Source organism: Rhinoderma darwinii, chromosome 5 (genome assembly GCF_050947455.1).
Source record: "Rhinoderma darwinii isolate aRhiDar2 chromosome 5, aRhiDar2.hap1, whole genome shotgun sequence".
In the NCBI taxonomy this organism is placed as follows: Eukaryota; Metazoa; Chordata; class Amphibia; order Anura; family Rhinodermatidae; genus Rhinoderma; species Rhinoderma darwinii.
This window is the reverse complement of record NC_134691.1, coordinates 57,317,993-57,343,628: the sequence shown is the minus strand read 5'-3', so window position 1 is coordinate 57,343,628 and position 25,636 is coordinate 57,317,993. Positions and strand designations below refer to the sequence as shown.

The 25,636-nt window shown below is 41.6% G+C and overlaps 1 protein-coding gene across 1 annotated transcript in view; it reads right to left on the bottom strand.

The window, feature by feature from the left end:
- CNGB3 (cyclic nucleotide gated channel subunit beta 3) overlaps nucleotides 1-25,636 on the bottom strand; it is a 230,407-nt gene that overhangs the window by 82,001 nt on the left and 122,770 nt on the right. The window contains exons 12-13 of the mRNA XM_075828074.1: nucleotides 24,879-25,001; nucleotides 19,067-19,208 (exon numbers count right to left, since the gene is read on the bottom strand). Coding sequence (XP_075684189.1) covers nucleotides 19,067-19,208; nucleotides 24,879-25,001 — 265 coding nt within the window. The remainder of the gene's footprint in view (nucleotides 1-19,066; nucleotides 19,209-24,878; nucleotides 25,002-25,636) is intronic.

Below are 25,636 nucleotides of genomic sequence, written 5' to 3'. Positions count from 1 at the left end.
TGGACAGGTCAGGATCCTGTTTCTTTTAAATGCTGCACTGTAGCGTAGCCTTATATAGTGGATCGAGCGGGTTCCCTAGCAGCATTTAAAAGAAACAGGATCCTGACCTGTCCACAGAGTTTAAGGCAGCACAGAGTATTTCAGGAGATGAGCACGGGCAGCCGTTCGTTTTTCCGAGCCGTGCTCCCATCATGCACACGACCGTAAAAACACCCGTTATTGCGGGTCGTAATTACGACCCGCAATAACGGGCTCATAGACTTCTGTTACCCACGGGTACCTTTCCGTATTCTCACGGGAAGGTGCCCGTGCCGTTAAAAAAATAGAACATGTTCTATTTTTCTATTTTACGGGCCGTGCTGCTATAATTATAATGACAGCACGGTTCGCAAAAGCGGCCGGCTGCCCGTGGCCGGCCGGCCGTGCTCGTAGTTACGAGTCGTAATTACGAGCACGGCCCGTAAAATAAAAAAATAGAACATGTTCTATCTTTTTAACGGCACGGGCACCTTCCCGTGAGAAAACGGGAAGGTACCCGTGGCTAACAGAAGTCTATGGGCCCGCTATTTCGGGTCGTAATTACGACCCGTGATAACGGGTGTTTTTATGGTCGTGTGCATGAGGCCCCGTAATGACGGGTGGCTACATGTGTGCACCCGTCATTACGGCAGCGTTGCTAGGTGACGTCAGTAAGGGTATGTGCACACACACTAATTACGTCCGTAATTGACGGACGTATTTCGGCCGCAAGTACCGGACCGAACACCCTGCAGGGAGCCGGGCTCCTAGCATCATATTTATGTACGATGCTAGGAGTCCCTGCCTCTCCGTGGAACTACTGTCCCGTACTGAAAACATGATTACAGTACGGGACAGTTGTCCTGCAGAGAGGCAGGGACTCCTAGCATCGTACATAAGTATGATGCTAGGAGCCCGGCTCCCTGCACTGTGTTCGGTCCGGTACTTGCGGCCGAAATACGTCCGTCATTTACGGACGTAATTAGTGTGTGTGCACATACACTAAATAGTCACTGTTCAGGGTGCTGAAAGAGTTAACTGATCGGCAGTAACTGTTTCAGTACCCTGGACAGTGACTACCGATCACAGTACCTGTAAAAAAAAAGACGTTCATACTTACCGAGAACTTTCTGCTTCCTCCAGTCCGGTCTCCTGGCCGTTGCCTTGGTGACGCGTCCCTCTCGACATCCGGCCCGACATTCCTTGATGACGATGCAGCCTTGTGAGCGCTGCAGCCAATCACAGGCTGCCGCGGCCTCTGCAGCCAATCACAGGCTGCAGAGGCCTCTGCAGCCAATCACAGGCTGCCGCGTCAGAAAAGGTCGGACTGGAGGAAGAAGAGGGACTCGTCAACAAGACAACGACCGGGTACGTATGAAATGCTTTTTATTTTATTTTTAATCAGCAGCCTCTTTTCTCTATCAGTGATTGATAGAGATAAGTGGCTGCCGATTTGTATAATGTTTTTGACCGGGTTCGGTCAAAACGGGTTCGGCCGAACCCGGTGAAGTTCGGATTCGCTGCGAACCGAACTTTACCGGAAGTTCGGACCGAAACCGGGTTCGGTTGTCCCGGTTCGCTCATCTCTAGTCAGAACATCCACGACAAACAGGCAACGTTTGACCCATAGTGAGTGTGGGGTCTTTGTCAAGCCTAACATTACATCTAAAAACATCATACTAAATAGGTGAACTCAAATAATCACATGGTACATTGCAGCCAGTGAGAATCGTGATCCCGGTCTCCCAGGTGAATCATACATTAGTCTTGATGACAACCAACAACTTGTCACATAATAATACAAAAAGTGTATAAAACCGACATACAATACATCTTCAATCCATCAATTGTTAATCTTGGAGTAGAAAACGAAGAAGGGAAGTCCACCACACTCCAGGTTCCAGCTCCGATCACAGGACGCCACCGCGCATGCTCCACCATCAGTGCATCGCAACGGCACAATAGAAACAGAAGTATTACAAAAACATCTCTTTCAAGCAGGTGCCTATAGAGGGTATAATATCCTCAATCTCACATTATGTGGTTCAAAAGTAACAGTCCACACAATGTGATAGCAATCACATGGGGAAACGCTATAGGATGTAATCTCATGTTGTCAAGGACGCCATCACTACGTGACAACACGTCACATGTGTCCAGGCGTCCAATAAAATGAGAACTGGAGAAGGTAAATTTAACCTGTACCTAACTGATTATACGGGTCAAAAAGTGGTAAGATCTTGAAGACCTGGAGTGTGGTGGACTTCCCTTCTTCGTTTTCTATTCCAAGATTAACAATTGATGGATTGAAGATGTATTGTATGTCGGTTTTATACACTTTTTGTATTATTATGTGACAATTCTCAACTGCCCTTAAACCTCTATTGTGTTCGATGCTGGTATATAGGGATACAATGTCAAACGAGACTAGCAATAGTGGACCTCTAGCCTCAATGTTCTTTAATTTGCACAAAAAAAATCTGTTGTATCTTTGATATATGATTGTGCCTTGATGGCGAAATCTCTCAGAACTTTATCCAGAAAGATGGCAATGTTATTGAAAATTGAACCTCTCCCTGATACGATAGGTCTACCTGGGGGGGCATGTAGATTTTTGTGAATCTTAGGAAGTGTATATAGTACTGGAGTGATGGGTTCCTCTACCTTCAAAAAATGCCCTAATTGTTGGTCAATAATACCTTGTTCCACTGCAACATCAATAATCACTTTAATCTCTCTGAGTAAATCAGGTTTAGGGTCTCTGGGTAATAATTGGTATATTTCCATGTCTGCCAGTTGTCTATAAGTATTCGTTGTTTGGAAAAAGATTCGGGCGTAGCTGTGATCTCAAGCACCTGGGGATCCTCTGTGCCTTGTAGTACTCCAACAATGTAGATAAATGTAACTCAAGTGAAATTCTTCTCTTCGCTTCACTTTCGTATTGCCTTTTCAAGGCATCCATTGATGGTGTGCTCAGGAACGCTGAATCGTACGTTGCACTCTGTACAATCCTCAATGCATCTTCATTGCTGTACGCAAATGTGTTTGACATACCTTGCAAAGGTGGTGTAGTAATATCTCGGGGAATCAGACCCATAGCACTGGGTGGATTCGGATTCATGATCAAAGTGCCCGCTTCTGTGGTTTGATATGAAGCAAAATGAAAGGTTTTGAAGCAGCACAAATCCCGAGTCTGGCGCGGTGCACGCTGTCAAGCCAGGCAAACCCACTCCGGCATGTTGTAGAATTCCAAGTAAAATAGTCGAACAACAGCACACGTCTCCAGATGATCAAAGTGGTTTTATTGTCAGAACATCCACGACAAACAGGCAACGTTTTGACCCATAGTGAGTGTGGGGTCTTTGTCAAGCCTAACATTACATCTAAAAACATCATACTAAATAGGTGAACTCAAATAATCACATGGTACATTGCAGCCAGTGAGAATCGTGATCCCGGTCTCCCAGGTGAATCATACATTAGTCTTGATGACAACCAACAACTTGTTACATAATAATACAAAAAGTGTATAAAACCGACATACAATACATCTTCAATCCATAGTAAGTATTTAAGACATCAATTGTTAATCTTGGAGATAACAATTGTGTTAGAAGAGATAAGGATATTAAAAGAGAGTACAATTCATGATACTAGGATCAATTCAAATCTGTCTAGAAAGGAAAGGAAGGCTTTGAAGGAACTCATGAGCAAGAAGGAGATTACCATAAAACAGGCCGATAAGGGCGGGGCCACAGTTATTTTAGATAGCAGTAAATATGAATCCAAAATTTATAGACAACTGGCAGACATGGAAATATACCAATTATTACCCAGAGACCCTAAACCTGATTTACTCAGAGAGATTAAAGTGATTATTGATGTTGCAGTGGAACAAGGTATTATTGACCAACAATTAGGGCATTTTTTGAAGGTAGAGGAACCCATCATTCCAGTACTATATACACTTCCTAAGATTCACAAAAATCTACATGCCCCCCCAGGTAGACCTATCGTATCAGGGAGAGGTTCAATTTTCAATAACATTGCCATCTTTCTGGATAAAGTTCTGAGAGATTTCGCCATCAAGGCACAATCATATATCAAAGATACGACAGATTTTTTGTGCAAATTAAAGAACATTGAGGCTAGAGGTCCACTATTGCTAGTCTCGTTTGACATTGTATCCCTATATACCGAGTTCACTGAAGTGATATATGAGTAAAATATAACTTTATTTTATAACTCTCTAAAAACAGGGGTACAATCACCACTGTGAAAAAGCCCCACCGTGTGTATTAAAAACGTATTAAACAATAAATACCAAGTCCTGATTCAGTTGTGAACCCTCTATGACTCAGTATATTATAAAAGATATCAATCCGGAATCAGCATTTAAACATGGGCATAACAGTAGTTTTGACCCTAAAACACACTAGAGCCCACAATAACCGCACCGGAAACTCCTAGTGCTAAGGTATACAACAATGCCACTGTCCCCTATGCTAAGATTCCTCATTTAAACCCGACCCTACGCGATTCTATACTTATCATCAGGGGTCTGTAGCTTGGTCACTCTGGCCAGGATGCCAGCGATATTAGTTCAACAGCAGATATTCTGCTGTACACCACGGAAGCATGCCAGCATAGATAAAAGCGGCATGCTTCACTACGGGACTCTGAGTTACTATAAGCACCTAACTCCTCCCCCTGTCCTCGGCAGCGCTCTCCGAACCGGCCAATCACACTCACCCCCCAAATTCGTGACGCCTGTCCATGTGACTCACGGCTGTCAGCTGACATACCCGGAAGCAACATCGACCGCATCAAAATGAACGCGCAGGCGCAGTGGAAGGCCGCATACGCATCGCCATTACTGCACAAGAACTAACCATGATTCAGGAAGGAATCTAACGATATTGAGAATTTGGATAAGTATTGCGGATCAGCTCAGGCCCGCAACTGGACTACCATTGATAAAGCAACTACCCTGTAAATACATATTGTGTGGATGAATGAACGATGTAATGTCTACCCCACTTCAGAGTTTTTGAAACACCTGCTGAAAAAGACCATTCCTGTTGGCCCAAATGACAAAGTGCAATTTGCTGTTTAAAGACCTGGCACAACGGCCATATATCTGGCTACCTTGAAAGGAAAACAGACGATGAAATTGCATATTTAAATAAAACAGGCATAATTTGTCTTCTCATTTAAACCTTCTGGTTGTACACACGCCAATCTATAAATCCACTGGGCTTCTTTACGCATGAGGTTGTCCCAATCCCCTCCCCGTTTAGGAGGCCTTATAAGTTCAATTGCCTGAAATTTCAAACATTCTGCTCTACCTTGATGTTTTGCATGTACGTGTTTGGATATAGGAGTGTCTCTCGAATGAACAATATCTCCAACATGCTCTCTAATCCGGCGCCGAAACGGCCGCACCGTTTTGCCCACATAATTCAGTGGACATGGACATGTTATCAAGTAGACCACCCCTGCTGTTTTACAATTGACGAAATCTCGAATATCGTACTCCACCTTCGTGGCAACACTTTTAAATGTATTTCCTCTCTGGATGAAATCACAAGCTTTGCAACTGCCACATCTATGTGTACCCGGTATCTGCCTGTCCAGCCATGTTCCTTTTTGTGTAATGGGGTCAAAACAACTCTGCATGACCCTATCCCTAATGTTTTTACCTCTACGGAACGTGACTGAGGGCCATTGTGTGATTTGATCTACCAAGTCTGCATCAGCACTCAGGATACGCCAGTACCTTTTCAAAATTTGCATAATTTCACATTGTTTGGAATCATAAGTGCCTATGAGTCTCGTAACTCTTTCCTCTTTCCGTTTTCTAGGGACAAGAAGACTCTGCCTATCTGCATCCCTCGCTCCCTCATAGGCCTTTCTGATTACTCCCATGGGGAAGCCTCTGTCCTTCAATCTATTTCTGAGCTCCTGCGCCTGTCTCTCAAATTCGTCCATCGAGCTGCAGTTCCGGCGTACTCTCATGAACTGGCCTCTGGGGATACCACGTTTGAGGGGATAAGGGTTGCAACTGTTCCATTGGAGGAGACTATTGGTTGCTGTTTCTTTACGGTGTACTTTAGTACGTATTGTACCTTCCGCTGTTTTGATGATTTTAAGATCTAAAAAAAACAGTTCCTGATTACTGATTTCACATGTGAACCTTAGCCCTAGATCGTTTATATTAAGGGCTGCTACAAAGCTATTGAATTCCTCCACTGTTGAATTCCAAAACAGCAACACGTCATCAATATATCTGATCCAGATCCCTATTGATGAAGTCCACTTGGCAAAGTTATCCCCAAAAACAATTGTTTCTTCCCACCAGCCAAGAAATAAATTTGCATAGGTGTGAATAGTAGGACTCCCCATTGCTGTACCACGTTGCTGGTGAAAAATCCGGTCTTCAAAGATAAAGACATTTTTTTCTAACACAAAATGTAGTAACTGCAGAACAAACTGGTTATGAGTCACAAATTGAGTACCTCTGGATCTAAGGAAATATTCTACTGCCTCACACCCAAGTCTATGTGGGATAGAGGAATACAAAGCCTCTACGTCCAGGCTTGCCAATAGTGTATTGTGTTCCAGTGTGATACCCTCAATTTGTTTCAAGACATCCATAGTATCACGTACATATGATGTGAGGCCCAGTACAAACGGACGCAACACCTGATCTATATATGTGCTCACGTTCTGGGTTAGATTATTGATGCCTGAAACAATAGGTCTGCCACGTAAGGGGGGATACCCTTTGTGGATTTTGGGCAGGCTATAGAAATATGCCATGATGGGAAATTGTGGAAACAAGAAATTAAATTCACTAGCACTGATCAAAGACCTGCTTTTTGCATCACGCAAAATGCCCAGAAGCTCCTTTTTGAACAGTGCTGTGGGATTATCTTTTAAGATGGTATAACATTCAGGATTGAGCAAAATGTCCTCACACATTCTCTTATAGTCTTCCCTGCTCATAACCACGATGTTCCCACCCTTATCGGATGCTTTTAACACGATATTTCGTCTTTTTTCCAAAGTGGTAAGAGCTAACCGTTCAGACCAAGACAAGTTGTTGTCAATGCCCCTCATATCCTGACTCAAAGCCTTAATCTCATCTCCCACCATATCAACAAATAAATCCACATTAGTAAAATCTCCTATCGGCGGCAACTTCCTACTTTTAGTTTTTAAATTGGTAAAGGGGCCTAGTCCTGGGACTCTACTTGATTCCTCAAGCAACCCTTCCATGGTTTCTAGGCCTTCCAAATCAGATTCTTCTAAACCCATTTCCATACATTTTTTCCGGTTGTGATGTTTAAAAAATTTAATCCATTTTAGTTTACGAGCAAACAGATTTAAATCCTTAATCCAGGTGAATGAATCAAACTTCACTGTGGGGACAAATGATAAAAAAGATAAAAAAGATAAAATCCTACAACAATCTTTAGAGAGGTTTACTAATCATCTAAAAGAGCGTAAGCACTTCCAGTTCCAGAGAGATCTGCAGGAATTTAGGGAGAAAAAAGCTTATGATTTTGTTAACCAACCACAACAGCAGCACCGGCAGTTAAATAGGGGTCTAAGAGAATCTGATCCATCTACATCTGAGAGTGAAACAACAGACTCTGAAAGAGTGGGCCCTTTCTTTGGGACTGGTGGTGGTAAGCAGAAATTTAGGGGAAGTGCCAGAGGTAGGAATAGAGGTCGGGCTAGAGCTTCTTCCAATAGTGGCAGTAATTTTTTATCCAACAATCCCCCCATTTCCCGCTACATGCTGAGGGGACAAAAGGATTAGTGAAGGGAAGAGGAACGGATAAGTTACAAATTATTAATTTATCTGAATACAATCTGCGTGCATCTGAGACCATGCTATTAGAGAAGGGGCTTTCATTTGTCCCCACAGTGAAGTTTGATTCATTCACCTGGATTAAGGATTTAAATCTGTTTGCTCGTAAACTAAAATGGATTAAATTTTTTAAACATCACAACCGGAAAAAATGTATGGAAATGGGTTTAGAAGAATCTGATTTGGAAGGCCTAGAAACCTTGGAAGGGTTGCTTGAGGAATCAAGTAGAGTCCCAGGACTAGGCCCCTTTACCAATTTAAAAACTAAAAGTAGGAAGTTGCCGCCAATAGGAGATTTTACTAATGTGGATTTATTTGTTGATATGGTGGGAGATGAGATTAAGGCTTTGAGTCAGGATATGAGGGGCATTGACAACAACTTGTCTTGGTCTGAACGGTTAGCTCTTACCACTTTGGAAAAAAGACTAAATATCGTGTTAAAAGCATCCGATAAGGGTGGGAACATCGTGGTTATGAGCAGGGAAGACTATAAGAGAATGTGTGAGGACATTTTGCTGAATCCTGAATGTTATACCATCTTAAAAGATAATCCCACAGCACTGTTCAAAAAGGAGCTTCTGGGAATTTTGCGTGATGCAAAAAGCAGGTCTTTGATCAGTGCTAGTGAATTAAATTTCTTGTTTCCACAATTTCCCATTATAGCATGTTTCTATAGCCTGCCCAAAATCCACAAAGGGTATCCCCCCTTACGTGGCAGACCTATTGTTTCAGGCATCAATAATCTAACCCAGAACGTGAGCACATATATAGATAAGGTGTTGCGTCCGTTTGTACTGGGACTCACATCATATGTACGTGATACTATGGATGTCTTGAAACAAATTGAGGGTATCACACTGGAACACAATACACTATTGGCCAGCCTGGACGTAGAGGCTTTGTATTCCTCTATCCCACATAGACTTGGGTGTGAGGCAGTAGAATATTTCCTTAGATCCAGAGGTACTCAATTTGTGGCTCATAACCAGTTTGTTCTGCAGTTACTACATTTTGTGTTAGAAAAAAATGTCTTTATCTTTGAAGACCGGATTTTTCACCAGCAACGTGGTACAGCAATGGGGAGTCCTACTGCTCCCACCTATGCAAATTTATTTCTTGGCTGGTGGGAAGAAACAATTGTTTTTGGGGATAACTTTGCCAAGTGGACTTCATCAATAGGGATCTGGAACAGATATATTGATGACGTGTTGCTGTTTTGGAATTCAACAGTGGAGGAATTCAATAGCTTTGTAGCAGCCCTTAATATAAACGATCTAGGGCTAAGGTTCACATGTGAAATCAGTAATCAGGAACTGTCTTTTTTAGATCTTAAAATCATCAAAACAGCGGAAGGTACAATACGTACGAAAGTACACCGTAAAGAAACAGCAACCAATAGTCTCCTCCAATGGAACAGTTGCCACCCTTATCCCCTCAAACGTGGTATCCCCAAAGCCAGTTCATGAGAGTACGCCGGAACTGTAGCTCGATAGACGATTTTCAGAGACAGGCGCAGGAGCTCACAAATAGATTGAAGGACAGAGGCTTCCCCATGGGAGTAATCAGAAAGGCCTATGAGGGAGCGAGGGATGCAGATAGGCAGAGTCTTCTTGTCCCTAGAAAACGGAAAGAGGAAAGAGTTACGAGACTCATAGGCACTTATGATTCCAAACAATGTGAAATTATGCAAATTTTGAAAAGGTACTGGCGTATCCTGAGTGCTGATGCAGACTTGGTAGATCAAATCACACAATGGCCCTCAGTCACGTTTCGTAGAGGTAAAAACATTAGGGATAGGGTCATGCAGAGTAGTTTTGACCCCATTACACAAAAAGGAACATGGCTGGACAGGCAGATACCGGGTACACATAGATGTGGCAGTTGCAAAGCTTGTGATTTCATCCAGAGAGGAAATACATTTAAAAGTGTTGCCACGAAAGTGGAGTACGATATTCGAGATTTCGTCAATTGTAAAACAGCAGGGGTGGTCTACTTGATAACATGTCCATGTCCACTGAATTATGTGGGCAAAACGGTGCGGCAGTTTCGGCGCCGGATTAGAGAGCATGTTGGAGATATTGTTCATTCGAGAGACACTCCTATATCCAAACACGTACATGCAAAACATCAAGGTAGAGCAGAATGTTTGAAATTTCATGCAATTGAACTTATAAGGCCTCCTAAACGGGGAGGGGATTGGGACAACCTCATTCTGCGTAAAGAAGTCCAGTGGATTTATAGATTGGCGTGTGTACAACCAGAAGGTTTAAATTAGCAGACAAATTATGCCTGTTTTATTTAAATATGCAATTTCATCGTCTGTTTTCCTTTCAAGGTAGCCAGATATATGGCCGTTGTGCCAGGTCTTTAAACAGCAAATTGCACTTTGTCATTTGGGCCAACAGGCATGGTCTTTTTCAGCAGGTGTTTCAAAAACTCAGAAGTGGGGTAGACATTACATCGTTCATTCATCCACACAATATGTATTTACAGGGTAGTTGCTTTATCAATGGTAGTCCAGTTGCGGGCCTGAGCTGATCCGCAATACTTATCCAAATTCTCAATATCGTTAGATTCCTTCCTGAATCATGGTTAGTTCTTGTTCAGTAATGGCGATGCGTATGCGGCCTTCCACTGCGCCTGCGCGTTCATTTTGATGCGGTCGATGTTGCTTCCGGGTATGTCAGCTGACAGCCGGGAGTCACTTGGACAGGCGTCACGAATTTGGGGGGTGAGTGTGATTGGCCGGTTCGGAGAGCGCTGCCGAGGACAGGGGGAGGAGTTAGGTGCTTATAGTAACTCAGAGTCCCGTAGTGAAGCATGCTGCTCTTATCTATGCGAGCATGCTTCCGTGGTGTACAGCAGAATATCTGCTGTTGAACTAATATCGCTGGCATCCTGGCCAGAGTGACCAAGCTACAGACCCCTGATGGTAAGTATAGAATCGCGTAGGGTCGGGTTTAAATGAGGAATCTTTGCATAGGGGACAGTGGCATTGTTGTATACCTTAGCACTAGGAGTTTCCGGTGCGGTTATTGCGGGCTCTAGTGTGTTTTAGGGTCAAAACTACTGTTATGCCCATGTTTAAATGCTGATTCCGGATTGATATCTTTTATAATATACTGAGTCATAGAGGGTTCACAACTGAATCAGGACTTGGTATTTATTGTTTAATACGTTTTTAATACACACGGTGGGGCTTTTTCACAGTGGTGATTGTACCCCTGTTTTTAGAGAGTTATAAAATAAAGTTAAATTTTACTCATATATCACTTCAGTGAATCTACTAATTTTCCTATATTGTGGGAGCACAAATTATATGTATCGTTTAATACAGTGAATTATCCCTATATACCAGCATCGAACACAATAGAGGTTTAAGGGCAGTTGAGAATTGTCTCGCCAGCCCCGGATGTGACCCAGGGTGTAGACGCTTCATCCTCCAGCTGCTTGAGTTGGTACTCGGGAGGAATTATTTCCTCTTTGGTGACCAGTTCTTCTTGCAGCTCAGAGGGACAGTGATGGCGCCAACGTCCAATGTGGCGCCAACGTATGCTAACATCTTTATGTCCACATTTGAGGAGGAGCATGTCTACACCTCTTCACATATGGGTCACATCCGCTGCTGGTGGAGATTTATTGATGACATTTTTGTCATCTGGGAGGGGGATAGATTGTGTTTAGATCAATTTTTGTTGGAGTTAAATAGCCATATTCCAGCACTACAGTTCACTATGGTTTGCTCTGACCAGGAATTACAGTTCTTGGATACATTGGTACAACTGAAAGATGGAGTATTCTCCACGGATTTATTTGTGAAAACCACAGACAGAAACAATCTCCTCTTATATAACAGTAACCATCCCAGACACATGATAGAGTCTCTACCATGGAGTCAACTGTCACGAGTTGATAGAATTGTATCAGACACAACACAGAAACAAATTAGGTTGACACAGATGTGTAATAAGTTTAAAAGGAGAGGTTACCCTAGAAATCTTGTACAGAAACATAGATATAGACTAGATACCGATATCTTGGAATCTAAAACCAAGACTAAACAGGTTGAACGTATACCGTTTATTTCAACCTTTGGCAACCTGAGTGGCCATATTGGCAATATTTTGTGAAAAAATTGGTCGATGGTATCGAAGGGACATAGTGAGATTGACACATTGAATGTACCACCTATTATGTCCTATCGGAGGACCAAAAATATTAGAGATACATTGGTTAAATCAGATGTGGGCAGCAGAAAGAAGAACACACAACTATTGCTCTGCCCCCCTAAAAATTGAAATTTTCCGTGTTTAAATTGCTGCAATTGTAACAACATCCTGAAGGGGAATAAATTCCAGCACCCCTACACTGGGAAGACTTTTAACATCAGACATAGGTTTACATGTAATTCAGATTTTGTCGTGTACATGATCACATGCCCCTGCTCATTAATTTACATAGGAGAAACGACTATGCCCATCAAATTGAGAATTAATAAGCATAAGAGCACAATCAGGAAGAAAATGATTGAATTACCAATACCGAGACATTTTATTGAGAAAAACCACCAGTTGAATCAATTAAGATTCAGGATAATAGATTGTGTCCCAAACACTTAGAAGGGGAGGGGATAGACAGAAATTACTGAAAAGGAAGGAATTGCGTTGGATCTTTGAACTAGATACCTTATACCCAAGAGGTTTGAATCTAGAATATAAGATAACACCTGGACTCTGAAACTTCATTGCTGTTTTTAACATTTTTTATTAATATTGTACACTTTATGGGTGACCATCGAGATATGTTCATCTTCTTTCCCCCCCCCCCCTTTTTTTAAACAATATAAAGCTTTCTGTAAAAATATCTTGGATATTAAAGAAAAAGTTTTTTAATAAAATTTTTTGCATATCTTTTACAGTTGGGGATTACTCTGCTTGGAGGTCCGTTCACCACACACCAGCGGGCATACGACCAGGACGTGGACTGTATATTTTTTCTCTTCTCTTGTTTATCGCGAGTGTTTGTGCATTCATTATGGAGAACATAGAGGTCTCAATGGGGATATTATAAGTGATGATCGATAATTTACTAGAAGTCTAGTGTACTATGCAGTACAAATATTCGATGTATTCCATCGAATGTATGTTACGAGCATTCCCTATAATTATTTTCTGTCCACTTTTGGTGATCTAATTCATATAGGCGATTTAACACAACTGATGACTTCAAGATCTTACCACTTTTTGACCCGCATAATTGGTTAACTACAGGTTAAATTTATTTTTTCCATTTCTCATTTGTAGTGGACGCCTGGACACAGGTGACTTGTCGTCACGTAGTGACGGCGTCCTCGACAACATGAGATTACATTCTATAGCGTCTTCCCATGTGATTGCTATCACATTGTGTGGACTGGTACTTCTGAACCACATAATGTGAGAGTGAGGACATTATACCCTCTATAGGCACCTGCGTGAGAGAGATGTTTTTGTAATACTTCTGTTTTTATTATGCCGTTGCGATGCACTGATTGACGTCCTGGGATCGGAGCTTGAACCTGGAGTGTGGTGGACTTCCCTTCTTCGTTTTCTATTCCAAGATTAACAATTGATGGCTTAAATATTTACTACGGATTAAAGATGTATTGTATGTCGGATTTATATACTTTTTGTATTATGTAACAAGTTGTTGGTTGTCATTAAGACTAATATATGATTCACCTGGGAGACCGGGATCACGATTATCACTGGCTGCAATGTACCATGTGATTATTTGAATTCACCTATTTAGTATGATGTTTTTAGATGTAATGTTAGGCTTGACAAAGACCCCACACTCACTATGGGTCGAAACGTTGCCTGTCTGTCGTGGATGTTTTGACAATAAAACCACTTTGATCATCTGGAGACGTGTGCTGTTGTTCGACTATTTTACTTGGAATTCTACAACATGCCGGAGGGGGTTTGCCTGGCTTGACAGCGTGCACCGCTCCAGATTCGGGATCTGTGCTGCTTCAAAACCTTTCATTTTGCTTCATATCCTGTGGATATGTCATAAATGTCCCTCGTGGGAAAACCCCTTCAATGGAGAGAAGTCATTTGTACTGACCTTAAACTATTAGCCAGAAAAGAGAGCGGCTACATTCATCTCCCACTAGAGGACCTGGCACATCAATGCAGTAAATGGACAACTCAAAGATCTCTAAGGGCCCTGTGTAATGTTTTAGTTCTCCTCTGGTGGTGCTACAGGTAAATTAACCCCTTCCCTCTTTAGCCACTTTTGATCTTCCTGACAGAGCCTCATTTTTAAAATCTGACATGTGTCACTTTATGTGGTAATAACTCCGGAAAGCTTTCACCTATCCAAGCGATTCTGAGATTGTTTTCTCGTGACACATTGGACTTTATGTTACTGGCAAAATTTGCTCGATATGTTCAGTATTTAATTGTGAAAAACACCAAAAATTAGCGAAAAATTGCAAAAATTAGCATTTTTCTCAATTTAAATGTATCTGCTTGTAAGACAGGCTGTCATAACACACAAAAATGTTGCTAATTAACATCACCCATATGTCTACTTTAGATTGGCATCGTTTTTTGAACATCCTTTTATTTTTCCTCACAAGGCTTAGAACTTTAGCAGCAATTTCTCACATTTTCAAGAAAATTTCAAAAGGCTATTTTTACAGGGGCCAGTTCAGTTGTGAAGTAGTTTTGAGGGCCTTATATATTAGAAACCCCCAAAAAGTCACCCCATTTTAAAAACTTCACCCCTCATAGTATTCAAAACAGCATTTAGAAAATGTCTTAACCCTTTACACATTTCACAGGAATTAAAGCAAAGTAGAGGTGAAATTTACAAATTTCATATTTTTTTGCAGAAATAAATTTTTAATACAATTTTTTTTATAACACAGAAGGTTTTACCAGAGAAATGCAACTCAATATTTGTTGCCCAGTTTCTGCAGTTTTAGGAAATATCCCACATGTGGCCGTAGCGTGCTACTGGAATGAAGCATCGGCCTCAGAAGCAAAGGAGCACCTAGTGGATTTTGGGGCCTTATTTTTGTTAGAATATATTTTAGGCACCATGTTAGGTTTGAAGGGCTCTTGCAGTGACAAAACAGTAAAAATCCCCCAAAAGTGACCCCATCTGGGAAACTAGACACCTCAAGGAAATTATCTAGGGGTGTAGTGAGCATTTTGACCGCACAGGTTTTTGACAGAAATTATTGGAAGTAGGCCGTGAAAATTAAAATCAATATTTCTTCATAGAAAATGTAGGTTTAGCGATTTTTTTTCTCATTTCCACAAGGACTAAAGGAGAAAAAGCACTGCAAAATTTGTAAAGCAATTTCTCCCGAGTAAAACAATACCTCACATGTGGTAATAAACGGTTGTTTGGAGACACGGCGTGGCTGAGAAGGAAAAGAGCGCTATTTGGCTTTTGGAGTTCACATTTAGCAGGAATGGTTTGCGGAGGCCATGTCACATTTACAAAGCCCCTGAGGGGACAAAACAGTGGAAACCCCCCACAAGTGACCCCATTTTGGAGACTACACCCATTGAGGAAATTAGGTAGGGGTATAGTGAGCGATTTGACACCACAGTTTTTTTGCAGAAATTATTGGAAGTAGGCCCTGAAAATAATAATCTACATTTTTTCAAAAAAAATCTAGGTTTAGCTAATTTTTTCTCATTTCCAGAAGGACTGAAGGAGAAAAAGCAACACAAAACTTGTAAAGCAATTTCTGCCGAGTAAAACAATACCCCACATGTGGTAATAAACGGCTGTTTGGACACACGGCAGGGCTTAGAAGGGAAAGAGCACTATTTGGCTTTTTGAGATCACATTTAGCAGGAATGATTTGTGGAGGCCAGGTCACATTTGCAAAGCCCCTGAGGGGACAAAACAATGAAAACGCCCAAAAAGGGACTCCATTTAGGAAACTACACCTCTTGAGGAATTCATCTAGGGGTGTAGTGAGCATTTTGACCCCACAGATGTTTCATAGAATTTATTAGAATTAGGCAGTGAAAATAAAAACAGTCCTTTTTCTTCAATAAGACGTAGCTTTAGCGCAAATTTTTTCATTTTCTCAACAAATAAAGGAAAAAAAGAACCCAACATTTGTAAAGCAATTTCTCCCGAGTACGGCAATACCCCATATGTGGTCATAAACTGCTGTTTGGGCAAACGGCAGGGCTCAGAAGGGAAGGACCGCCATTTGGAGTGCAGATGTTGCTGGATTGGTTTCTGGGCGCCTGTGGGCCCAAAACAGTGGAAACCCCCCAGAAGTGACCCCATTTTGGAAACTACACCCCTCAATGCATTTACCAAGGGGTGTAGTAAGCATTTTATCCCTGCAGGTGTTTTGTAGAAATTAGTGTTCACTCGATGTTGCAGAGTGAAAATTGGATTTTTTTCCATAGATATGCCAATATGTGGTGCCCGGCTTGTGCCACCATAACAAGTCAGCTCTCTAATTATTATGCGGTGTTTCCCGGTTTTAGAAACACCCTACATGTGACCCTAATCTTTTGTCTGGACATATGACAGGGCTCAGAAGTGAAGAGTACCATGCGGAGTGGAGGCCTAATTTGGTGATTTACAAAGTATTGGTTCACAACTGCAGAGGCTCAGATGTGAAATAATAAAAACAAACCCCTGATAAGTGACCCCCATTATGGAAACTGCACCCCTCAAGGCATTTATTAAGGGGTGTAGTGAGCATTTTCACCCCACAGGTCTTTTCCATAAATGAATGCGCAGCGGATGTTGCAAATTAAACATTTATATTTTTCCCTAGATATGCCATTCAGTGGCAAATATGTCATGCCAATCTTATGACGCTGGAGACACACATCCCAAAAATTGTTAAAAGGGTTCTCCCGGGTATGACGATGCCATATATGTTGAAGGAAACTGCTGTTTGGGCACGCTGTAGGGTTCAGAGCCGAGGGAGCACCATTTGGCTTTTGGAGAGCGGATTTTGCTTGGTACTATATTTGTTTGAGTATTGCTGGTGTTTTATAATGTGGGGGTACATGTAAGCGGGGCGGAGTATATAAGGGGCACAGTCAGGTGGTATAAAAAAATAAAATAATCCATAGATGTGTGTTACGCTGTGACACAATCCTTTCTGCACAGGCCGGTGTCGCACTGATAAATGGTGTCATTTCTTATCCCCCTTTTGGTCCACCCTCCGCACCTTTTGTAGTTTGGGGAATTTTGCTGTGAAGTGTTGTCCTTGTATAATACGGGCACTGTCGCTTTCAGCGGATATGTTTGGGCTCTCCCCTTCCTGGTTCCCTAATTTTAGGTCCTTGATAAATCGCCTCTTGAAACAGAAGAAATGTTCCCCTCGGGCACAACTGCATATTTTTTTATTTCCTGACTTATTGGAGCCATAACTAATTTTATTTTTCATAGACGTAGTGGTATGAGGGCTGGTTTGTTGCGGGACGAGCTGTAGTTATTATTGGTACCATTTTGGGGTACATGTGACTTTTTGATCACCTTTTATCCTATTTTTTGGGATGCCAGGTAAACAAAAAAAACGCAATTCTGGCACAGCTTTTTTCGTTTTTTTTATACAGCGTTCACCACGCGTTATAAACTACATGTTACCTTTATTCTGCGGGTCAGTACGATTCCGGCGATACCTAATTTATAGCACTTTTTTATGTTTTACAACTTTTTTCACAATAAAATTACTTTTGTAAAAAGAATGTATTTTTTCTGTCGCCAAGTTGTGAGAACCATAACGTTTGAATTTTTTTGTAGCCGGAGGTGTATGAGGGCTTGTTTTTTGCGGGACGAGCTATAGTTTTTATAGGTACTATTTTTGGATACGTGCGACTTTTTGATCACTTTTTATTCTAATATTTGTAGGGCAAAGTGACCAAAAAACAGAAACTCTGGTAAAGTTTTTTACGTTTTTTTTACGCTGTTCACTGCGTGCAATAAATAATATAATATTTTGATACCTCAGGTCGTTACGGTCGTGGCGATACCAAATACATATGGTTTATTATTATTTTTCAATAATAAAGGACTTGATAATAGTAAAAGGGGGATTGTGTTTTATTTGATTACTTGAAACTTTTATTGTTTTCAAACTTTTATTTTTTGCACTTTTTTTTTACACTTTTTTATACTTTTTTTACACTTTTCTTCAAGTCCCACTAGGGGACTTGAAGATCCAACGGTCAGATTTTTTTTTTTCTAATACATTGCACTACCTATGTAGTGCAATGTATTAGATCTGTCAGTCATTCACTGACAGCAAGCCGATTAGGCTTCGCCTCCCGGCGGGGCCTAAATCGTCTTCCGTAATGGCAGAGCAGGAGACCATTGTGTCTCCTGTTGCCATAACAGCAGTCGCCAGTCCCGATTGCCTCTCAGGGCTGGCGATCTGCTAGTAACCGCTACGATGCAGCAATCGCTTTCGATTGCTGCATCGAAGGGGTTAATGGCAGGGATCGGAGCTAGCTCCGGTTCCTGCCGTTACAGGTGGATGTCAGCTGTACAGTACAGCTGACTTCCACCGCTGATGACGCCGTATCAGCTCCTGAACCGGCGCCATCTTCCGGCAGCTACGGAAGCCGATCAGGCTCCGCCTCCGGGCGGATCTTGACCGGCTTCGGTGCTAGGCAGACCGGGAGGCCAGTATTAGGCCTCCGGTTGCCATTGCAGCCACCGGAACCCCGGCAATTTCATTGCTGGGGCTCCGATGAGCTGCAAACACCTTAAGTGCAGCGATCGCATTTGAGCGCTGCACTTAAGGGGTTAATGGCGGGGATCGAAGCTAATTTCGGTCCCCGCCATTACAGTCGGATGTCAGCTGTAAGATACAGCTAGGATCCGGTGATGATGGCACCGACTCAGCTTCTGAGCCGGTGCCAAACATTTGACGTAAATGTACGGCATTTTGCGGGAAGTCAATGCTTTCCATGACGTACATTTACGTCAAATGTCGGGAAGGGGTTAAACACTTGCTGCCTGGTTACCCCCACAGATTACAGCCAATTGCTAGGGGTTCCAGCAGAGACACAACCTGTGATCATCTTATTTTAACAGATTAATTGCATCAATTCATTTTCATAAATAATGTATTCACCGGTAATGACATGTTGACCATAATGCAAGTATATAGCTATTTATTACCTGTCCAATCAAACTTGAAAAGACGAAGACTCCAGAAAAATAATTTAACAGCTGGAAAAGTATTTCAAATAACGTTTGAGGTTCCGCAAGGCCACCTATTGTGATCAAAGTTCGTACTGCAAAGTAGTAACATCTCAGGTACCTGCGAATAAACAAGACAAGATTCACTAACATTTTTAAATTTTTTCTCTGAAAGGATATCAATAATAAAAATGTTACAAAAAGTTATAACTAGTAGAGATATGTTGGGTACAATATGAACCAAAAGTAATGTCAATAGACACCACAGTGTTAGACTAGGGTATCTTGGACTCACCAGAAGAAAAGATTCTGAGAGCCCAACCATCAACTGAAAAAAAACAAGTGCTCACGCATTTTAAAGTCACCTCAAACTATGCTATTATTAATGTGCACACATCATATGAAAACATTCTAGTTAGTTATTTGTAAATTAACTCTGTAAGAACTGTTTATAGAAGAAATTGATTGACTCCAAACCAGCTTCAAATTGGAGTGTCTTCTACTGGATCTTAAAGGCCTATTGTGGTATCAGAACCTGGCTCCCTGGCTTACATGTGCTCTTAAGCTGTCATCCTGGGGTATCCAGCTAAAAAAAAGTATATACCTCCTTGCATTAATTAAAGGGGTTTTCCCACAATGGACATTTATCACCTATCCACAAATTAGGAGATAAATGTATGATTGCACGATCGCAATGAGGAGGATTTTTAATGGAGCAGCAGTTGGGTACGTGCGAAGCCGCTCTGTTTAATGGAGCCGATGGAGACAGCCAAGTGTAGCGCCAATCCCATAGAGATACACTTCATAGGCTCCAAAACCCAGCACTTTTTATATGTCAAAAAATGGCTCTGTACTATAAACAAGCAGAATATCTCGGTATTTTGGCATCCAATGGAGTATGCCACCGTTTTTTTCTGTTGGATTCCATATAAAAAAGCCTGCTATGCCTTTGTATGGAATTGAAGGCATACTGAGGTACAGCAAGGCTGCATAGACTTCAATGGGGGCTATATTACAGTTCTGTACGATTCAGATGTTTGCATGAACCCAAAGAGTAATAAGATTTGCTTAATTGATATTTTCTCAATAATTTTAAAGCAGCTTAAAGGGGTTGTCCAGGTTCAGGGATGTTTTTTATACTGATGACCTATCCACAGAATAGGTGATCAGTATATCATCGGTATATCATCAGTGTATGATCAGTATATGACCCGGACCCGCACCGATCTGCTGTTCCGACTGCCTCCTGGCACCTGAAATGATGCAGTGGTCAGTGCCAGAAGCAGATGGCTCCGGTCACAGTATAGCGGCTTTGCAAGGTTACTACAGCTCTGCTCCTATTCACTTGAATGGGAGAAGAGCTGCGATACAGCAGCACCGTGGCTATACAGTGTTTGGAGCACCAACCCCTGCATAGATTCCGATGCTTGGAAGCAGCCGGAACAACAGATCGGTGCGGGGTCCAGGTGTCGGACCCCCACGATCATTTACTGATGACCTATCCTGTGAATAGGTCATTGGTATAAAAAACAACCCCGAATCTGGACAACCCCTTTAAAGATCTCCAACCACCACCAGCCCAAACAAAAAAATTAAATGACGGTGTCAAGAAAAATTAAATACAGATAATAATGTCACATTTGTTGTCACAAAGTGTATGTTGTGTTATACTAGGTGGGATTAACATTGCAGGACTACATTTGTCGCTCTCTTTGGGATGACATTGTTTTTGCCTGGTCATTATTGTTTGGATTGGTTGAGACGAGTCTTGTGCTAGATGTGTAATTTGCTAAAATTTTGCTGCTGCTTCACCCTTTGCATTGCAACAAGTTCGCCAAGTCTGAACGTGGCCTTTGGGGCTAACTTAATTTAGTATGTTTAATTGCAGTCGTATGTACAACAACAGAAAACAAATTATGATATCATAATTACAAACTCTATTACATTTATTGCGCTATATTTGTACATTTTCATCAGCCTGATGATTTGTGAGTAGTATTTAAATTTCTTTTTTTTCCTGTTTCTCATTTCAAGCTTTAGCAGCTTGTTTAGCTCATGTGGTAATGGTAATATGCCCCCTTTAGCGTTCAAGACTATTGCTTTGTCTATGCAGTGTTTGCATCTAAAGCTACAGTTTGAAATATAGAAATAACAGCAGCGAAAACCATCCAAAATAACAGCAGCATATGTGAAAAATGTGCAAAATGATTGACAAAGCATAACAATCCCATAATAATAGACAGGAGCTGTTCAGCAATGACACAGTACAGAACACATGCATTTTATTCAGAAAAATGGATCTAAAATAACAATGCTTTGGGCAATAGTATGCTAGGTTGCTCTGCAACACATCGATACCCATTCCAGAGCCTCTGGCACTGAATTAAATAAATACTATTATAGACTGGCATGCTAATGTGTAAACAGCTAGAGCAGACTAACAGACTGAGCATAAATAATGAGCGAGGCAGAGGCTAGATCACAGTCTAAAGTGCGTGTGGCCTCCTAGGTTTTAGCAGATAGCAGGGATTTGAGAGATTATATTTTTTAGAAATAAACAAAATATTTTTACATTTGCGCTCTTTTAAAAAAATAAAAATAAAATCTTTATACAAAACTTTTTAAGAAAACTGAATTAAAGTTTAATTAAACTTTCAAACTTCTGATATGTAATAGTGACATGTCAGAAGTTTTGATCAGTGGGGGTCCGATCACTGAGCCCCCCCACCAATCGCTAGAATGAAGTGGCAGAAACACTCAGGTGAGTGCTGAGCTTGGTTTTTGATCGGCTTTTTTCAGAAATCGGATGTAGCGGTGTATGGGCTCATAGACGTTCTATTGAGTCTGTACAATCTTACATCGGCTTTCCGAGAAAAGCTGATCAGAAACCAAGCGGCTCAGCGCTCACTCGTGGGCTTCTGCAGCTTCGTCTTAGCGATCGGGGAGGGGCGGGGTCTCAGTGCTCGGACCCCCACTGATCAGAACTTCTGACATGTCACTATGACATGTCAGAAGTTTATTGAAAGTTTAGTTACCCTTTAACTAGAAATATAAATAAAATAAAATAATTAAGAGGTCCAAATAAGGATGAAAGATACCATGTATTACAGGAAAAACTGACAGGTGATGTGAATGACATGAATTATCTCTTTAAAATGGCGCCTGTCAAGGGGTGGGATATATTAGGCAACAGTTCTTGATGTTTTTGTGATGGAAGTAAGAAAAATGGTCAAGTTTAAGGTTTTGAGCGACTACGACAAGGTCTAAATTGTGATGGCTAGACGACTGGGTCAGAGGATCTCCAAAATGTCAGGTTTAGTGACATGTTCCCTGTATTCAGTGGTTAGTACCTACCAAAAGTGGTCCAAGGAAAACCAACTAGTAAACCACCACATTGTCATGGGTGCTCAAAGTTCATTGATGCACATATAAATGGCTCGCCCGTCTGGTCAGATATCTCAGAAGAGCTACTGTAGCACAAATTACTAAAAAAGTTACTGCTGGCGATGATCAAAAGGTGTCAGAACACACAGTGCATTACAGCTTGCTGTGTTTGAGGTTGCGTAGCCACCGACCAGAGTGCCCATGCTGACCACTGTCCACTCCAGTGCCTTCAATGGGCACATGAGCATCAGAACTGGACCATGGAGCAATGGAAGACGCTGGCATGGTCTGACGAATCACATTTTCTTTTACATCATGTGGATGGCCAGCTGCGGATGCATCACTTAAATGGGCAAGGGGTGGCACCAGGATGCACTATGGAAAATGCAAGCTGGTAAAGGTAGTGTGATGCTCTGAGCAATGTTCCCAAATGGCAGTGGCCTCTTTCAGTAGGATAATGCGCCCTGCCACACGGCAAAAATTGTTCAGAAAGGGTTTGAGGAAACAAGAGTTCAACGTTCTGACTTGGCCTCCAAATTCCCAGCCCTCAATCTGATCGAGCATCTCTGATCCCTGGATGCCCACCTCGCAACTTTAGGACTTAAAAGATCATCTGCTAGCATCTTGGTGCCAGATACAACAGGACACCTTCAGAGGTCTTGTAGAGTCCATGCCTCATTGGGTCAGGGCTGTTTTGGCAGTTTAAGGCGGACCTGCTCAATATTAGGCAGGTTATTATGGATGTATATTTATTACAGTACCGTTTATCACTGTAACTGGGGCATCCATATTAGCCCCAATTACAGAGGAAAACAGTCCTCTGTGGTGACATTAGTCACAGGCAGAACTGATCTGGGTCTGCTATGACCAGCAGTTCTGCCAGGCAGAGGGCACCTGGGGATGCATTTGACCCGGCCATGCACCTGACCTTCTCGATTGCAGGAGCTTTAAACCTGTGCCATAGATTTAAGATGTTGCAGGTTTAATGCTCAAGACCAGCGCATGGTCCTTAACAAATTAAAGGTGTAAAAATCTCAGTCAGCCATTTGTAGGACAGTTGAACAGTGATAAATTGTTAATCCCTACATTGTTGCTTCACTTGGTAAATTATGCATTTAATACCCAGGGAAAACTGAGTGACAACCCCACTACTATTGACAGCTGTAGTATTTGCTATGCTGCCTGCCAAGTGGCTAATGCCAGTGCTATTCATTCGTCACTTTGTCATGGCTCGCACAGGCTTCACTTGTGGTCTAGTAGCAGACAGTGTGGTACCCCCAGAATGAGTTCAGGTGAGTAAAACAGTGGGAGCTGCTCCTACTCTGGCTGGGGACCCCCCTCTGTGACGTCCATATTCTCCAATAGGACATACAGTATAGAAAGGGGTTGTCTTAGGACATACGGTATAGAAAGGGGTTGTCTTAGGACATACAGTATAGAAAGGGGTTGTCTTAGGACATACAGTATAGAAAGGGGTTGTCTTAGGACATACAGTATAGAAAGGGGTTGTCTTAGTGTGACAATGCCTTTAAGTTTACCCATTTGTTCATTAGCTGTATCGACAATAAGCTGTCAATGTAGAACTGCAAAATAATAATCTTGAAAAGGTTAAATTCCTCAATATGTATAATGCATAGTTCAACTATAATCATAACCCATAGGGAAAAAGTCCTCCCACCTTTGAAAACTGCCATAGCTTATAGGCCAATATGTCCATTACTTGCAAAAAAATGTTATAGTAAAAAGCAACATACAAAACAAAATGTAATTTAAGCTCAGAAAGTCATAGAAAAATATCTGTCCTAAGGAAGTACAGAGGTACAAATACAGATATTGCCTGGGCTCATTAGGAAAAGGATCAAATCCTATGGAAACAAGTACTTCCTTTAAAAATTTGCTTTTGATAATAAATCTCTTGTTGTCCCTTTGCTGCCGAGGATGAATGGGAGTCATCGTGATTAAAAATTTATTTGTTCACTTTAAGACATTTTCAGAATCCATTGTGAGTGTCATGGTGGATGTCACTTTGAGCTAGTTTCTAAAAAGTCCCACGATACCTGGAATGCATAAATAATACACTTCATCTTGGATCTCTCCATCATTTCTATTGTCTTTGTGTCATTTGTAGAGCAAACGAAATAACAAGCTGTCAGTCCAGTCAAATGACAGATAGTTATATGGGTGGCTGCTGAATTTGACCTTTTGTGATGACATATTAGCATTAACTGTGCCTTTTGTCAAACACATATCACTCTACTAAAAATACCCTCGGAGCTTATAAAAGGTTATTGCTCAATAATGGGGGGTTAAATCTGAGTTAATGTTTGCAGACCTTTTAACCATTACATACATCGATCAGAACATTTGCTAACAAATATCTATAAATACAATGATAAAGAGAACTTACATGTTGCCGTTTCCATCGTAAACCCATTTGGTGCTACCAATGCCTTCATAGGTGGAAGCCCAGTAGTAAATGCATGCGTTGATATGAAGAATAAACAATAGGTAACCTGTTGTTCTAATGACTCTGTGAAAGATAAAACAATATATTATTTAGTGGGGACACTAATATGGAATATGGGGCATAATGTCGAGGTCAAGTAATTGGTATTATGCAAAGATAATGATGTTACCAGATAAATTATTCCTAAAGTGTAACTAAACTTTTAAAAAACTTTTGACATGTCTAGTGACATGTCAGAAGTTTTGAATGGTGGGGTTCCGAGCGTTGAGACCCCCACCAATTGCTAAATCCAAGCGGATGAGTGTTGCGCCGCTTCGCTTCTGAACGGTTTTCCTCGGAGCAGTGTACGGGCTCAATAGAAAGTTGATTCTTAGATTTCCCCAGCTTTCTCTTCCTCTCTGCTTTGCTATCAATCCCATGATGTTTCAGAACAGCATCACATGACCAGCTAAAGACCATACCATTTCTGCATGCTAGGGGACACTGTTATTATCATTCTCCCTATATTCTCCTAAATAAGCTGAGAAACCATAAGTATACAGACAGGGAGACTGCACGATATTCTTCTACATTATACCTGTGTGACAGGAACCTGTCTAAGTATCAGGGGTAGTTGATGATAGAAGTTTCTGCCCCCTCTGTGCAAAACTAGTGTGGTACAGGAACTGCTGAAACCTGTGATGTGTGACACATAGATC